Here is an 18,438-nt window from a genome sequence, read left to right as displayed (position 1 = left end):
AGAGATTCTCTGGGGGACAAATAACACAACTTGTGATTTTTATTATCATGCATGGGAGATGACTTGTTCTGATATGTAAGCTTAAAATCTCTACTCTGAGTAATGGGGGAAAGCTTTGAAACTGCATCAGGTTAGGATTTCCATTCTATTTGTTTGCCATGCTATATACTTGCTGTAATGCTCTTCTCTCTGGGAAAGTAACAAGTAAGCAATGCCTTACCTGTGTTGCAGTGAATGAAGTTTTTGGAAACAGAGAGAGACTTGTTCTGGCTGGCGCGGCAAACTCTGCAGCTTGCAGCTCCTTGGCCAGCAGTAGCAGCAACAATTCAGAGACAGCAATGGAATCATGACGGACCAAACCTCACAAAATCAAAGTAATTAAAGGGACTACAACTCGTGTATTCTACAAATTCCCCTGTTTGGAAATAGTTCATAGAAATGATTCGTGTCATGCGATCTGCAGCCTTCTTCATCTCAAAGAAACGTGGTCATGTGGTTAAGCTCTTAAGTCGGGAGTTTCTGCCTCTATCACCAGCTTTGAAAGACTGAATGACTTCCGTGGGCCTGAGATTATGATCCCTGAGTTAGGGGCTGCTGCGTGTAGAGTTGAGATATGAGATTGTCACCAGAAAAGCATTCTGCTGCTCTCAGAAGTTTGTCAGATACTGCAAAGGAGGTAAATAACTTGTAATGGCATAAGGAACGGTACTTCAGTCAACAGTTGCGTGACATCAAGCAAATGCTGAAAGAAAGGGCAAATGTAAATAGACAGATGATTTATCCTTGGGACTGAATTTACAGATTTGTTATACAGATTAAGTTTTTAAGATTTTTTTTTTTAAAGTTATGTATGAAAGAGTATTTCTTGAATAGTAAGTTGGAGTCCCTGAGTAGAATCACGAAATGTAACACCTCAGATCACCAGTGTCAAACCAGAAATATCCCCGCTCTTTCCCATCAAGATCAAGGGTTTCTTTTCTCTGGTTCCACAGCACCTGAATCTTACTGATGTTACACGTGTGCTGCTGTTGGGGTTTTTGTTTGTTTATTTTAAAGTCTAAATGTGATATCTGTAAAAAGAATTAGAATTGAAATAAGGAGCTACTATTCAGAAGAGGGTTAAGAGGCTGTCAGGGTGCAAAGTGGGAGCGGGGATCTCAGCTGGTCCCTGTCACTGCTATCCATTTTACCTGCTTGTGTTCTTAACCCCTCGCAGGCGTTTCTGCCTGAAACCTGAAGGCCCAGAGGAACATTCTGAGTGTCAGCCTAACCACTGACTGAATTCATTTGTAACAGCAGGAACCTCATCAAGGTTCCTCGCCTTTAAAATGAGCACCAAGTGCCTTCCTGGAGGCCAGAAGCTAAATGATACCCATCCTCCTGTGAAGTGCTTCCCTCTCCACATTCCAGAAGGTGTCTGCTAAAGCACTACTGCAGCAAAAATGCCCTGGGTGTTAAAACAACCGGTGTCAAAGCAGCTGTGGTGTCTGTGCGCACAGCTGACAAGCTGTTAACGCTGCTTTCCACCCTAGCTCACTGGAACTTATTCTGGAGAGGTAAAGCAGAGAAATTAATCAGTACAGGCTGCACGTGGGAAAAGGCAGGGCTGTGGGTTTCTGTTCCATTCCTCAAAGTGCCTGCATCTGAATCCAATTCGGCTTCAAAAGGGTCTTTTGCAACCTAAGTGGTTCTAAGCTTCCAAGTCAGCTGTTTCCAGAATACCTTGGATGTGTCGAGTCCCTTCCCCATCCTTTATCTGCCAGGCACCACTGAACGGTGTGTGAACAAACGAATAACTGGGTTTGTGAAGCTGAAGAGGTAAAAGCACCAGAACCACCTCTGTTCAAGTGCTCTGCAGTGAAAAGCTGTAAGTTTTTCAAAGCTTCCCTTTGAAATAAATGCTTCATGTTAAGCTCTTTGAGGGTAGTAGTTTCCTCTAGCTCTGCCTGTGGGTATTATTGGCTCTAGAAGTTGGGCCCTGTTTTATAGGGAGGAATTGTTCATTGCAAGCAGGCACCTCGTAGCCCAGCTCTCCCTTGACTAAACACAGGAAAGCCTGGGAGAGGCAGATGATGAAAAAGTGCTGTTTTTTTTCAGAATGTGTAAATATTAAAGAAGAACATTAGAAAAGAGCCACATTTTTAATTTTTTTTTCCAGGAAAAAAACAACAAGTGAATGAAATACATTTTCATTCCATAAATAATAGTAGCAGCAAACCCTCCCATCACTCTAGGTGGTAAAAGGTTTACAGCATAAGACGTAATGCATACTGTAAACACTGATCATCTGTAAGCCTCTTCCTTACTAGTCTGCAGCCTTTACCTCTTCACATACCTATTCTAGCGAACAAGTGTGAGAAGAGGCAATAACTGTACTCCAATAGCCAATTTTTGGTTTTCTGAACACTTCTGTAGCAGGGTAATTGCTTTGTCTGCACATGCTGATCTCACTGACTTCCAACCAAAGCATTGTTATTTTTTATTTTTAGAAGGAACCCTGAGCATTGACGTTCTTTGCTCTGTGCCAAACCACATCCTTCAGTTAAAAAGTATTAAAAAGAAAAATACATCAACTGCCACTAGCATTTCTGTTTGTTTTTCTTACTGTCAGGGCTTTGGCAGTTAAGGACAGTTGGCTTACAGGTTATGGCAATCACTCGACTACGGTTCTGGTTTGTGGCTCTTCACTCAAAGGACGATGCGAGGTGTGTCATGTATCCTAGCACTGGATGGATTAATCTGAGTGATTTGGAAAAGAAGTATGCACAGCGTGTGTGAAAAATCTCCGTTCCTCACCTTTCCTTCTTAGCAACTGTACGTGCATGATCCGTTCTCATTCAGTGTTTTGGCTACAGAGTTTATTAAGTGGCGGTAGTGGGGAGACCAAAACAAAAAGGAAAATTCCTCATTTGACATACGCTGTTGACTGGGGAAACGAGAGTTTTTTTGTGGTGGTTTTTTTCTTCCCCAGTTTTTAACATCCAAGAAAATTTCCCTCTCTGTTTTCTTCATTTGTGTCCAGTGAGGGTATCACCTGTTGAATAGACTCCATTGTTAATCCTACAGTCTTCAGTCCTCATTGAGTCTATTAATTCTTCCTCGGAATCCTCCTCTTCCTCCTCTGGGGCTGACAGGCTGGATGTGGGACCTTTACATATTTTTAAGTGGCGAGTGAGGTGATATTTGGTTAGATAAGCCTTGGTGCATTTTTCACAGACATAGTCCCTCTTTCCTTCATGTGAGTTGAGATGCTTCTTCAGGTGATTTGTCCTCAGAAACAGCTTGTCACACTTGGGGCACTTGATCTGCCGTTCTCTGCAAGACAAAAAAAAATGTTAGCTTGCTTCTGCAGCAAGGCAGCTGATGCTGTATTAAACAGTGGGGAGGTTGCCAGCATTACTGCAGCACTGAAGTGTAAACGCTGTCGAGTTTTCTCTCAAAAAGCAGCATGTTCACAAAGCCCTTCTTCTCTGCTCCCCCACCACTGGCAAATGTCAAGCTTTTCGGGTTAACTCCTCGCTGGCGACCAATGTTTATCTTTTCTGATGGTAAGTTTAAAAAGAATTCTACAGGGTTTTTGTTTGTTTGTCTTTTGAAGTAAGACCAAACCCTGGTTCGACTCCATGTTTTGGCAAGGACAGAGGTGTTGCCATGGTGGAAGGGTTAGTCTCCCCACTTCCCATCCTGCACAAACAGGAAGAAAAAAAAAAACACACAACAAAAAAGAACAAAGCTGCTGAGTGTTACAGCCAACCTCAGCTGTAACTGCTAAGTGGAGGATTACCAGACCGCAGCAGTCAAATTCTGCAGATGACTGTGCAAAACGCTTCCCACCAGTAGTGCTCCCAGCTCTGGCTGTAAGATCAAGCAGCAAAGCAAGTCCCTTCCTCCCTCCCTCCCTGGTGCTAGCTGCGCTGTGCTGTCTCCTAGGCAGCAGGAAAGCAGCAGCAAGCTGATCTGAAGTGCATACAGGAACCAGATGCCGAAAATGAAACAAGCAGAGGGATTAGGTTTGGGCAAGCAGCCTTTAAGGGAGGAACTTGGACTGGGAGTAACTCCAAACAGGATGGATGAAATTCTCAGAGCCAAGGGCCTGGCAGAGAGCTGAGGGCCTGGGGGAGCTACAGATACATGGGGGAGGAGGATGGAGACCTGCCCTGCCCTGCCCTGCCTGTGGGCATCTCCCCCTACAGAAGGGGCAAAGTGCACGAATGAGGCTTGGGGGGAAGGAACAGGTGGGAGCAGATGCACTCCCCCAGGTGCAGAGTGAGAGACTTCACTAACACCTGGGAATAACAGTATTCAGGACTTCATGATTTTTTTCATGTTGTGTTGGGACTCAGAAACAGTTCTCAGCAGAGAACTAAATGTAAATCAACTGACTGACCCCCCTCTTCAAAGTGACGAGCGCTCCAGAATGCTATTTCACAAGACAGGGTGCGTGCCTGGAATTTCCTTTGTCATTGAAGGATTGCAAAAAAAAATGCCAGAACTGTCCAGCCTCAGCAGCAGGCCAAGTAACGAGGCGTTCATCCAGACCGACATCTCTGTTATTTCAGAGGATGAACCTACGCTCCCTGGGCCAAACTATTTGCACGCTGCAAATTCTCAGGCTGTTAAGCTTCATTATTTACTGCAGTCCCACACATCCCCGAAGACCACTTACTGCGTGTGAGTAAGTACGTGCTGCTTGAGGTCCTGCCTCCGCATGAAGAGCTTTTCACAGTAATCGCACTTCAGATTCTTCTCCCCCGTGTGGATGACCATGTGCGATTCCAGGTGAGCCTTCTGGGTGAACGATTTGTCGCAGAGGGTACAGCGGTAATTCTTCTGACCTGCGATTACATACGTACACCCACAGATTGACAGTGAGCAAACAAGCCTGTCCGCTTCTGAAACTACGAACACTTCTGAAACACTGAACCCTTTACATGGTGCACAGCACTGTGCTTTGTCCTTCTAAAAACCCTTGCCTGATTCCTCTTCTCCCCAGGCTTGCAGTCATTCAGCCTTCCCTGTAAGTCAAACTTTCCACTGCTTGTCTGCATCAAACATACCTCCTCGTTTGGGGTCTCAAAACACCACCAAGGTACTAGTAAATATTTCAGCAGAGAGTCACGCAAACATTTAATAGGACTAGGATTATCCAAGATGAATTCTTGAGTAAAAATAATGGTAGAGACCTTTTTAATGGTTACCATCTAAGTACTGTACATTAGGGCATCCCCATCTCCACTAATTCCCCCAGGAACTGTCTCTGATGCCTTACTGGACCCCAAACCCAGATCTTGTCTAGAAAAAAAACAAGCTCTCTTATCTATCTAACACACACATACAAAGCTCACTGGCTCTTTGGTAACCTGCTCTATCCCATTTTTCTACTTATCTGTAATTCCTCCATTATTCTTTGCCAGAAATAGTCCCAAACCCCCACATACCACTGAATCCAGACTAAGTTTGAATACCACTTGAACCCTATCCCAGTGAGCATTGTGGTCACATGTACTCTACATTTGCACTCCAACGGTTCAGTACTGCGCCCGCAGCTTCCTATACTTGACTCGAGTGCACCGAACTCCCAGTTTTACTCCACTTCCAGCTTTGTGATGTGCCTTCCTTCATTCCCAATTGCTATTTTAACCTTACTGAAAGAACAGAAGAAAAATATCCACATGCCTCTTGGTGGACTGTACTTGCTCTTCACCCTCTCCCCTCTTCTCACCCTGTGTTAAATGCATTTTCTTACCCTCTATCATGTTCTTACACAGCTGAAAAATCTTTCACTGTTTTTCCTCCTCTTTTTCATTCTCAGATCTTCTGACAATTCTTCCTTTATCTCCAAAGCCCCTAGCGATATCCAAATGCACACAGAAGTCAACAGCATACTCAGACTTTTAAGTTTTGATGAGTGACGTTGCTGAGTTTTATCTACTTCAGTCACCAGTTTCAGTCTTGTCCCATTTGCTTAAGATGAAAAACCAAGTAGGAACGAGGGGAGAGGTCTCAGCCCCACAGTTAAGTGTACAACTGTCCCCGTTACAAGCTCGCCAACCCAGTTGGCTGCTGCTCATAAGCAGAAGGGAACCCTTGTTATACCAGAGCTGCCAGCACTGGAGCTGCTGGGAGGGAACAAGGGATGTCTGTCTTCCAAATGAAGCCTGACAGTTCTTCCCAAATGTAATGTACTTCAACTTACCAAACGCTCTTTTAGGCACAGAACTGAACTGTCAGCTAGAACACAGGGCTAACGACTATCCTACAAGCTTGTCCTATCCCACACCAACCAGAGCTCTCTTAGATGATGCCCAGCAATTAGCTGGACTCAGCACAGAGATCATTCCCGCAGACAGTCAGGATGCTGCTCTTAGAACAGGGGCAAGAGCTTGGCATTATTGACACGAGCTATACCCTGCCAGCTGGCCCAGGGATCAGAGAACAGGTCCTGCCCCGGTGTTTTTATTAGCACAAGTCCCCAGCCCTCACCTGTGTGTATCTTGAGGTGCGTCCGTAAGTTGCTGGGGTCGCTGAAAGCTTTGCTGCAGAAATCGCACTTGTGCGGCTTCATGCCCATGTGCCCCATGAAGTGGACGTGGAGCTTGGAAGGGGAGATGAAAGCCTGGGGGCACATGGAGCACTTCCACTTCCTTTCCTTGCCGTGGCCTGGCCCGTGGCTGCTGCTGTGGCCCTGGCTGGGGAGGTGGCTGTGAATATGGCTGCTCAAATGGGCCTTGAAGTCCGCGTAGGAAGCACACTCCTTTCCGCAGTGGCAGATGTGCACGTCTGGATGTTCGGGGACACCTTTGGGCACAAAACATCGCTTTTAGTGCGGCACGGCAAGGCCTAACCGAGCGTGAGCATGAGCCATGCTAACACTTTGTGGTAGCAAAGCCAGCTGGAGCCATTTTCACTCCAGCTCCTTTCAGCTCTTTTAGGAGTAATGTAAAAGAAGACTGTGATGTGCACCGCTAGGAACTGACAAGGAACACCAAGCACTCCCAAGTCACAATACCCAGAGATGGCACCAAAAGGCAATTCATGCTGGGTACTCCCTGCGAAGCCAACAAAGACGAGTGCTTCCTTACCGAGCTGGCGTGCGTAGTCCCGACTGTAATAAAAGAGAAGCTCATGTTCAGGTGGGATGTCCCGGGAGGTGCAAAAGTAAATTTTTCCATCGTGAGGATAAGCTACCAGATTCTGCTCTTCCCGGTTCCTATAGCAATAGAGAGAGTTATGAAAAAAGTGCTCCAGAAATACAGAAAGAGGGAAAAAAAACCAGAGGAGATTCCTATAAATAGATTACAAGAGAACTTCAGTGCTTGCCAGCATGTTATAAAAAAAAAATCACATCTGTCATTTCTGTCTTTCTTTATTTTAAAGGAAAGGAAAGGAAAACTGGACCTTGAGAACCAATCTGCTCCACCAAACAAAACTGGTATCTTACTGAGAAAGTTATTAATAAGCATTGGAGTGGGCTGAGGGAAGAGAGTTTAGCATCGCTTAAGGAACTAAAAAAAATACATATATTTTTCATAATAACCCCCTTAAGCAATAAAGAACACATGAGAGAAGATACCAGGCAGGACTTAAAGCAAAATTATCTTCAAACCTAACTCTTGAACACCATTTCCAAGACGTGATAACTCATCTTCTGAGACTGTACCTTACACATATTTGGTTCCCAGTATATGAAATCTGAAAAAGCATTCAGAGATTAAGGGAGATCAAGAACTGACTTCTTGACTCCCGGATACAGGAGCAATGAAATGAATTGCAGGGGAAACCCATCACAGAGCTATAGAAGAGGTTCAGCCTCCTCACTGGCCCACATGTGGAGCAATATGGAAGCCAGTCTGGATAGTTTTCATCGCAGGCTCTAGATAAAAGACTGAAAAGGTCGGTTCTCATGAACCCTAAGAGTTTGGAACTTGGCCAAAAGAATCCAGGGACGCTTTCCTAATAAAGGTCAAAACCAAAAAAACAATCAACACTGTCTTCACAGACGTATCCAAAAGGAATGGGACAAAAGGAAGGCAATAACAAGCTAACACACACTAAGCCAATACAAAAAGAACGTTTAAAGCATTAGCACAAGAAAAATAAACTACGCAGACAGGTTTGGGGCCGTTTTACTACAGCATGTCTACTGGTTCCCCTGTTACATTCTCCACAGGGTCCTGTTTCACTGCTCTCCCCTCACTCCAAGACGCCTGGATAACTCCTGCAGGTCCCTTGGTCCCAAGCTCACGAGCTGTCTGGGCAGCCAGCACAGCCTGCTATGAGCCCAGACTCCCAGCTACTCAGCACAGCATAGGTGGCTCTCACCTGGCTTTGCGTACAAACATCATCCAGTTACATTCATTTTCATCCGTTGTAATGATGCAGAACTCCAAGACACCGTTGTGATAGATCTACAAGGAAAAACAGATGCAATCTTAGGATGAAACGCAGCAACAAACTCAGTGAAAGACAGTTTCTTCCTTTAAGAGGATGTGTTTAACTAAAATGTGCCAGGAGGTCACCATTGCTGCTGCCAAGACCACAGCCTTGTTCTTACACCCTACTTTCCCCTTCACACAGACATCTTGACCTCTCTGCAACCCAGGAGACTAGAAAAACTGTTTATCAGCAGCTTTCCCCACTCACCACCTTCAGCTCCCAGCAGAAATGCATCTAGTTCATTTTCTTCCAAGCCAAATCTTCTGAATAATAGCATCTGGGCATACGGTACCTACTTTATTTATGTAGATCGATTTTATTTTCTCAACATGAAATGATGTGAAAAAGAAAGCTCTAAAGCAGCTTCCCTATAACAAATGATTTATCACCAGTGGAAACTCTCTATAAACAATACAAAACAAACAAGTGCTGCCTAGAAATTAATATACAATCTCAGCTGCAACTCCACACAAATACTGGAAACCACACGCAGCCCTTTAAAAGAAAAGGCATTAAAGAGGTTCAGTGTAGGTCAAGACTGACTACCAGCATATATCACATGATATACAGCTCTGCTCTGCTGAGTTTAAGTGTTAAGCAATCAAACTCCATTAGTTTTTGGTTTTGGCAAGGATGACAATGTGAAAGCTGCTGTGTCATTTCACCAGATAAAGTCATGCCTGCAGAGCCCGTAACCGTAACACCACCGACCTTCCAGATGTGACTCGCTGCTTTGTCCGTCCAGTCAGCCACCTCCAGAGAATGGCTCTGCTGCCCGATCAGAGGTCCAAAACAAGTCCTTACAGGAATGGTTTCTCGTGTCCACACACCTATCAGTAGAAGACCAACATCTGCAGAAATCAGTTATTTAAACAACGAAAGATGCTTAACAAAAAGGTGGGAGGTTTATGAGATAACGCTCCAAGGGGATTATCTAGGCATAAGATCATCAAAGCTTCTATTTCACATGGAGAACACACCTAATGCAGAGACAAGAACCACCACCACCACATGACACTATTGGAGCCGCTTTGTTGTAATTACAAATACTCATTTTGTCTGTCAAAAGCAGGTAATTTACTTTTTAGTAAGCTACAAAACTAAGAGCCTAGCCACTTGTACCAATGTTTTCGTGGCGCTTTCTGCAGAAGCAGAAAATACTAGGTTCAGTAACTACATTTTGCCTACCTAATCCCCCGGAATTTCCAGAATTGTTGCTGGGCACTGTTAAGCAGCTTCTGCATTTCTCCCCAGAGGCAGCTGTATTTCTGTCATGGGCAGAGGGATTCCTGCGTGTATATTATTTATTATTAAACATTTATATAGAGAGATCTACATGAACACACTGAATAGCTTTCAGGAATAAACTGGGAACTAGTGGAGCTTGAAAAGAACGAGTGTAATCTACGCTCAACAAGCAGCAACACTAAGCAAGCCGATAATCACATTCTTCTCTAGCCTTCAGGTCCTTAGGGTATTGCACTGTACTCTTCGACTTCCAGGTGACAATGGCGTGTAATACAGTTACAAGGTCCACATCCAATGACAAGGTCACAGTCTACATGCCAAATGTAAATGGGGGGGGGGGGAAAGAGGCACTCGTGATCAATTCTCCAATGACACCATCCTGAAGACCCACATGGTAGCAAACCAAGCTGATGAACAAGCAAACAGAAATCTCTTCCATTATTTCTAACTGGTATCTTCCCCCAAACTGCAACTGCTGTAGTTTTTTTTTTTCTTATCAAAGCTGTGCCTGGACTGTTTAGCACATGATAAAAATAAACACCATACCTTGCTTGTGCTTGACCTTATCAAGTGTTAGAGTAACACTGCGTGGCAGCACCCCTACCGTCTAGCTGAAGTCTAAACAGTAACTGGAGTACAAGAAGCTCTTGCACAAGAGAAGTCAGGGTGATTACGGAAGAGGGAACCACCTCTGCCTTGCAGTGTTTCTTTCCCACATTAAAAACCCTACAGTCTGGGATTTCAGGTGGGGAGTATATTATAAACTGCTGTGCAGAAACAAATGGTCATCTGATTCTTACCCACTTCGGCTCCCATGAGAGACTGCCGGAGGACCAGCTGCTTCGGGAGAGAAAGCCTGGCTCGGCTCTCTATCGGGGTGTCCGGGACAAAGGTGACGGGCCCGTGATCCGGGCAGTCCGATGGATATGCCTTGTCACACAGCGTGCACCCTGCAGAGAGGGGAAGGGACAGCAGGGATGAAAAAGATGAAACAGTCCCCGTGGTGCGACCAGCTCCCTGCCGGCATGTTCTAGCTCAGCTCCTGCCAAAGGCTGCTTCTACCTGCTTTAACTCATCAGTTTTAGGAGCTTTTTGCTCAGAAGACTGCGAACCCTACTGTTACAGTCAGGTGGGCACCAACACGTCACTGTTCCTATCAAATTCAGATCAACCACGAGGAAAACCTGCCTTCCTGATGACCTCTAGGCTGTCCCTACAGGAGCAGCAACGGGACAGAGCCCACTCTTCATCAAAACTACTGCAAAACCAATGTAAGACAGTAAGGTCTTCATTCTACAGTTTTTTTCTAATTTGAACCCACAATTATTCCCCTACGATATCACAATTATACCCCCTTGTTTCCATTTAAATTCAGACAATGCAGAAATCAATGCAGCAGCTAAAACCTGACCTCGCTGTTGCTTTTAAAGGTCACACTGCAATAAACTCCTAGAGTACACCTTCATGAGATGCCACTGATTGGAACAAGAATAAGCGTCCAAGAAGAGCCAGTATCACCGCTTTCTCAATCTGTCATTCAGCATATGCAGTGCCAAAAAAATAAAACCACTGAAAGTCCTCAGTCCAATAAATTCAGGAAAAAGCACACCATGAAACGCTCTCACCTCAAAAAACGACCTCATTTTAATTCTCCATGAATGGAGCAACCAACACCTACTCAGGAAACACTCTCCTGATAAGTCATTCTTCTTCTAAAGAAAGACGCTCAGTTAATTAAGCAGGATCTCCACAAAGACCTTCTTTGGCCCCCTGATGGCCCAACTCCAGTACAAACACCTATCACAGAAGCAGTCTTCAGCAGGCATAAACAACAGCTCCCTTATTATTTTTTTAAGAGATTTTTGGAGAGAGAGAGATTGGCGTACTGGAACCTGACCCCATACAAAGTGCAGTTCAAACAACTCTACAATTACAGGCAGGAAGGTACTCACTAAATTAGCAGGTAGAGCTTATATAAGAATTGCTTCATGTGTGCAAGTGACATGTACGAGTACAGCAGCCACAACAACCAGACCCAAGTAATGAGAAACACTACTTGTAGTAGCTGTTTTTAAGCCTTGCCTACCACGCACCACCAGGGAGCTGTGGAGTAGCCCCAGGAAGAGGCAAAAAGTAAGAAATGCAAGTTCTAGGCACGTGACACTTCCACTTGGAAAGGTTTAGGGATTTTTAAGATTTTTATTTTTACCTTTTTAAGAACTTGGAGAGAGAAAAACAAAAATAAAAACAAAACAAAACAAAATTCTACAGCATATGAATTTCTGCTTCTGTCCTTGCCAAATAATGCATAAAAATCACAGTGATTACTGCTCTGATTCAGAGAGCCATAACTAAGCAAAGATGACCAAAAAGTGTCCGTTGTTTCACAAACATTTAGGTCTGCATCAAAGGCGCACTTTTTTCTTCCTATGTCGGAACATGGTAAAAAAGCTTTCTGAAAAAGGCCCTGATTTCTGCCTCCTCAGTGAAGAGCCAGCAAGAGGCTCTGAAACAACTAACAAAAAGTTAAAATGTAAACCTTCCCAAGGCAAAGATTATGTTGCAAATCACATGAAAGCACCGGGCATGCAGCAGCCATTGTAATGTCCTACTGGTGGGGAACATCAGCTGGGAAACAGCATAGGACCATTTCAAGTACTGTGATAAGAAGATGACATGCCACATCTCACTGGGGTGAATGAGAGAGATTTCATCACTAGCATGCTGCGTATCGTAGTATTTTGATCATTATGCGTTCAACAGGCAACAGATGTTAGTAACAACTCCTGAGTGCATCACCTGTAAAACCTTTCCTCTAAGAGCTGTGATTTTACCATAGTCTACAGCCACCTGATTTTAAGTTCTATCTTATCACACAGAATAAAAGTTTTAATTCAAGTGTCTCGACTGGGAGGACAATGCAGTAAACTGCACCTCTCCCATTGCTAGCCAGGCACTATTTCTTTCAATCTCTTAAAACTGTTCAGCAGGCAAAGCTGGTCATAAGACAAGCAGCTGTAGGGCCAGTTCGCGTGCAGGAGCAGCGGTCAGCAATGCTGCCACGACTGACACAACTGCACATAAAAGCTGGCCTTATGCTTCGGCGGCAGGAAGCCGGACAAGCTGCGGGTGGAAGTTCAAATCTCCATCCCTGTGAAGGAGAACTTCACGGTTCTCAAACACCCCTCCTTCAACTACAACAGGATTGAGAGAATACAATGTCCAGTGCTCCTCTTTTCCTAGGAGATCAACTAACCTGTGTACTGAAGTCCTTTGATGAGAATAATTAGAAATATTAAAAACTTCCCTCTCTCTCTGCACTTTTTTCCAGTAGGTCCTGTTGAGAACAACGTTTTCATGGTGATTGTTCATGGTTTAATAAAACTTTTACAAAGTCACGCAACATTAAACTCAACAGCTATGCCCACCTGATGAAATGTACAGCTTGTGTTTGTCTTTCTCTTTAAACACAGCCAGAAGAGTCATTTGTGATTGGACTTTAAAAAACAAGAGTCTCATTGCAAAGGGCAGTACCAGCATATCCACCAAAGGCATGAGGCTCATAAAGAGCTAAGCTTCCAACCTGAAGGCAGCATGGGAGAGGGATACAAAGAGAACAATGCGAAAACATCCTATTATGTCTACGAGTTGGAGGTTAATCGGACACTGCAGATGTTCCCATTTTTTCTGGACTTGTTAAACAGCGAGGTTTCTTTCACCAAAAATCTGTAAGACTGGCAGCAAGAGTCCTGCCACCCCTCCAGACAACGGCAACGTGACAAGCCCAACCCAAAGAAAGCAGCGAATGCACACTCACATATGGTGAACAAGGTTGCCATGTTCTCCTTGTTCGAGTTGGAGTCTTCCATCTGCAGAGAGGACGGTACGAAAGCCAGATTGTCTGCAGACACATCCACGTGACTTGGCCCCATGGCTACTTCCTGATTTATGGAAGACACCGCCACCGGCTCAAGGCTGAGGCCCACTTCGTGCAAGGCTACCGAGTCCAGGGAAGCTAGGTTGTGTGAGGTAGAGAGCGCCACGCTCACAGAGTTGGTGCTCATGGCCACAGTATGAATGGAGTCATTTAGTGTGCTGTCCGATATCCCCGTCACCCGCCCGGCGATGTGGTTGGGCTCCATGACGACGGGGAGGTCCAAAGTGCTACTGTGAATGGGGATGACGCCGCCGTGCCCCACCGCGTCCGACGCCAGGTTACTTCCCACCGCGTCTACAGTTAGAGGTTCGTGGCTCCGGGAGCCGTTGGGGATCTGCGAATGATCCCCTGCTACATCGTCCATCGTAAGCTCCTCCGTCATCCCGTCCGTGGAGATGGGGCTGGTTACCCTCGACACGCTCTCCATGGTGATTGTGGTATCCAGCGCTACCTCGTGGCTCTCACCAGGATGCAGGTTTTGAGCACCGTGCGCGCTGACCGAGCGGGAGTCCATGGACACGATCCCTGGCTCCAGCCCCACGGCTCCACTGGGCTGGTAGGGGTCTAGGGCTGAGGGGTTGCTGGGGACCGACAACGCTGAATTGCTGTCAACGTTTATAGTGTTGGGATGAATGTACTGAGGCGGAGGTCTGTCAGCCAAGTAAGATAAGATACCTGATAGGACGAGAGGGGAGAAGAGAAGAGCGTGAAATGGCATAGGTTTTCAAATCTTACACAAAAATACCCCATCGCTGCAGAGTAGTACATTCAGACCTAAATTCCTGAAGACACGCTACTTATATTATGGCCAATTAAAACCCGCTGACTCTAAAACCTTACTCACAAACATATGGCAAGCCGGCACTCTTGCCAGACTACCTTTTGACAACAAAAACAGAGCTTCCACCCAACAGAACAAGTCTCTAGTTATGTGTCTCCGTCTCTCTGTCAAAGAGCCAAGTTTCTGGCAGCATTTAAGCTAGGCTCTGAACCAGAAAGGGGTTCTTCACATTTTGGGCATTACTTTTCTTTCTTGAGAACCAGCTCAGAAAGGACAACGGAGGGTTTCTAGTAGTACCTAACATTTGATAAACCCTGTTTCATCTTTGCTAGAAACAGTTGTCCACGATACATCCTTTTTGCTTAGGTATTTAAGTTTTAACAATGACGACTTCCTTCCTCTGAGACTAAATGACACATCTGCCCATCTCAGAGCTCATCAGCTGCAATTCTGAAGGACCATGATAAGGTCTCTCAAAGGTATCCTGAGTCATCTGCTCTCTTTCCTTAGATGAAAAGCATGCTTTTTCTCCTCAAAACAATAGCTTGGTTAAATATAAATTAGAAACCTTAACATCTTTTCTGGTAGTTCTGGAAAGCTCCTCAACATCAAACAACCTCGGAACTTAAGATAAAAAGAAACTCTAACATACATTTACATAGTACCAACTTCTCCTAGTAGACAAAGCTGAAAAATCTTTGGAGGAAATTCATCAGCACAGTCAAGTAAACACTACTTCCAGTGGAGACAGAGAGATTTTACAGATTCTGCAAGACCTGAGTCAGCATGTTTCTTTTTGGCCTTGAACCCTATGAGCCATTTGTTTCTGTAAAAATTTTCCATTCAAACATGTCTGTTACTATAAGCATGCAAGTATGGTTACTCTTTCTGCAACACAACCCCATGAAAACGGCTAAGCCAAGAAGTTAGTAATAAATGGATGGTTTAATTTAATCAGCTGCATCAGACATTTCTGTAAGCAGTGGTGCCCTGTCGCTTGAACAAGAGAATTTTGAAGGCAGCAAGATGACTGACAGAAGAGCCTTAAGAAATATCTGACCAAGCATCAAGTGGACTATTAAAAAAACAAACAAACAAACAACAAATTTCTGCACACATTATTCCAGCTCAGAAGAATTGCAAATACCTTTGGCCCTCAGATGCACTGTCTCCTCCTCCACTCTTTGCCCACAAAATGGGCAGGCATGCAATGCAGTAGGAAAGGTTACTGCTAAGCAGTTGGCAAGCCCAGCCACTAGCTGTCAGGCAGATGGACGAGAACCGGGCTGCTGTATTTCATTTCCTCATCCAGGCTGAACCAACAACACTCACAGGGTGACCTTGGAGTTTATCTAACCCCTTCCACCCTGTCAATCTTAGCTACAAAATGAAACAAGGTCTACGTTTAAAGCTGGAATATCTCTGTCTTCATATACTAACATGTAAAATGCTCCATTTATACTCCAATATGCCTGCTATAGGGGAATCAAGATAGAAATCAGTATGTTAGGCCTGTGGAAACCAACCTTGAACAAAAATGAAGAAAAACTATGCCATGGACTATAGGGGTGGGAAAGAGCACAAACTCCTCAACCAACGACTTGTTCAATTTGAGCTCTGAACTACCGTAACCACTACACATACATCAAGTGCTCCTTCAGACTACAGGAGAACAACAACAAAAACAACAAAACAGCAGCAGTTTTCAAACTACAACAAGCCATCTGAGATCAAAACCAGTCATGCCTTGTTTTCTGGTTTACCTTAAAAGAAAGCAGCAGGAGGAACAATAAAAGGTTCAGTTTAAATAGCAATTGCCCTGCAATTCTCTCCACATACAAATACACACGTATAGCAACAGAGATCTCAAAACGAAGGTGTGTCAATGACACACCAGACTCCAAGAAAACTCAAGAGAATTTACAGCTCTGCTAAATATTCAGGCTTGGCTGCTTCAGGACAGAAACCAGATGGCTCTTTAAAACAGTTTCCTTCTCTGTTCCCACCCATCAGCACAGACCACTTACCAGGTAGAATGTGTCTGAAATAGCTGCTCTCCAGGTGAGGGTATGGTGGTGGAGGTAGGGTGTAGTTTCTCTCTGGTATACCACACATCACTCCTCGATCCCCAATACCCATTGGGAGCATCAGAGACAGAGCAGAGGGCAAGGAACTCAAGGAGGGGCCCAAGTTTGGAATCGCAACAGGCAAGCCTGGAAAAGAAAATGCTAATTTAAATTCAGTGGAACTACTTGAGCTTATAAACAACCACGCTCACAAAGAGGTTACCAATTCCTCAGGAGCCCACTATGGAAGTACAACATGGAACTGCCAGGGTAAGGCAACAAGTTTCAAGGAACAGATCAGTTATCACAACACTGAGAGGTATGCCTGAATGTGGCTAGATCTTTTGAATACATTACGCAGGGTCTGCTTCTACTTCCCAATTGTAATTAACTTCTGTCTGTGTCCCCTGAAAGAACACCTAGGAAAACAGTTTTGCTTTACAGACCATCATTTTCACCTGAGTGAAGATAGACAAAGATGGAGACGGATTTGCAGTGACAGGCTGTATTTCAAAGGACTCTGCTATCACCCACCCACCCAGCGCAAAACACCCCATTAGAACAAAAGGAGACTCACACTAAGGCATAAGCCCAGTAAGTACACATCCCTTTTGTCTTCCCACTAAGGGATGGTTTATGGTCTGTCCTTCCCCATTTCTACATCACCTAATTACCTGCTGAAGGCATGACTTTAGCTACGCAGCTATAAGCTTTCACATGACAGTAAAACGCACAGCATCAGCTGCAACACCCTTCGTGGAGCTCTGCCCTTACCTGGTGCTGGTATGGCGTTGTGAGTGGGTGATGCTGCCAGTCCCAAGTGGCTCCCCGAGACGGGCAGGGCATTGCTCACCGAGGACGAGGTCAGCTGGTCCATCCCTACAGGACTCAGGTTCATTTCATTCATTCTGGAGGGCAGGGAACAGAGAAGGGAGGTCAAAAAAAGGAGAGAAACAGAAGCAAGAGCATTCCTGTTTCCTGACTGCACTGTGGTGAAGGAGGGTTGAGCAAACAAACTCAAACTCAGATCGACATGTAAAAACTCTGCCTTAGAAAGATAAGCATAAAGCACGCCAACCACTCGGGCTGTGACCACACTATGATCAATGCATACTTATCATACCTGAGAGCAATGACCAAGATTAAAAAGGACGGTTCTAAAAGACAAATCTGACCAGAGCTTTTCCTTCTACATACAGACAGCAAAGTCTCATTCCTCCCAGTCAAAGCCCCTGTGATTAAGTACTATGAACGCTGGTCAGTTTGCAAGCTGAATGTCACAATTACTTGGACAATGGTGTCCCGTTTGTACTGCACGACTTCCGGGCTCCACATTCAAGTCCAAAGACTAAAACACGGGGACAGGAGGGGGGGAAAGATCCCTTGAAATTGGTAAGGGACGCAAAACCCCTAATTCGCCATCATCCCAGACCAGGCCCGCAGTGACAGGCGTCACCTCCTGCAGACGAGCCGTTTTAAGGAGTTTTGACAGGCTGTCTCAGCCCGCTCCTCAAACGCGTTTATAGTGAACACCGGCGCCGCGGGCGCAGGGCACGCGAGCAGCAGCAGCAGAGCTGCGGAAGCTGCAGGCGCTGCCCCGCACCGCTCCACGGGGACGGCGACGCCAAGGAGCCGCGCTCAGCCCCTGCCCCCGGGCGACTCCCCACGGCGACGCAGCCCCAGCACCGCCACCGCCGGCCCGAAGCGCCGCCGGGAGGGCCCCTCGCTGCCGCCCCGGGGAGAGGCACGGCCGAGCCCCGCGCCGCCGGGGGCTGTCCCCGCTCCGCACCCCCTCGGCTCCGAGCCCTGGCGGGACGCGAGGCCGCTCACCTGCGCTGCGTGGGGCCCGGCGCCGGGCCGGGGCCTCTCCCGGCGGCGGAGCGGCCGCGGCCGCAGCCGCATCAGGGCCCGCAGCCCCGGCCCGCCGCCGCCGCCGCCGCCCCTCGGGCAGGCGCCTGCCCCCGCCGCGC

The 18,438-nt window shown here is 45.9% G+C and overlaps 2 protein-coding genes across 3 annotated transcripts in view; one reads left to right on the top strand and one right to left on the bottom strand.

Moving 5' to 3' along the window:
- Positions 1–2,579, top strand: part of PWP1 (PWP1 homolog, endonuclein) — an 18,096-nt gene extending 15,517 nt beyond the window's left edge. For both annotated transcript variants that reach the window (XM_083838932.1, XM_083838933.1), the window contains one exon: positions 232–2,579. In XM_083838932.1, coding sequence (XP_083695058.1) covers positions 232–350 — 119 coding nt within the window. In that variant the 3' untranslated portion in view covers positions 351–2,579. The remainder of the gene's footprint in view (positions 1–231) is intronic.
- On the bottom strand, positions 2,128–18,438 carry PRDM4 (PR/SET domain 4). Its single transcript, XM_083838917.1, has 11 exons — positions 18,299–18,438; positions 17,243–17,376; positions 16,430–16,615; positions 13,502–14,296; positions 10,485–10,634; positions 9,148–9,266; positions 8,323–8,408; positions 7,083–7,210; positions 6,484–6,798; positions 4,667–4,835; positions 2,128–3,315 (listed from the first exon to the last, which is right to left on the bottom strand). The coding sequence occupies exons 2-11, from the start codon at positions 17,373–17,375 to the stop codon at positions 3,009–3,011; spliced, it is 2,388 nt and encodes a 795-aa protein (XP_083695043.1). The 5' UTR covers position 17,376; positions 18,299–18,438; the 3' UTR covers positions 2,128–3,008.

The sequence above is a fragment of the Anser anser genome (assembly GCF_964211835.1).
Source record: "Anser anser genome assembly, chromosome: 1".
NCBI classification, from domain to species: Eukaryota; Metazoa; Chordata; class Aves; order Anseriformes; family Anatidae; genus Anser; species Anser anser.
The sequence above is the reverse complement of the archived record's forward strand: the minus strand, read 5'-3'. Positions and strand labels throughout refer to the sequence as shown.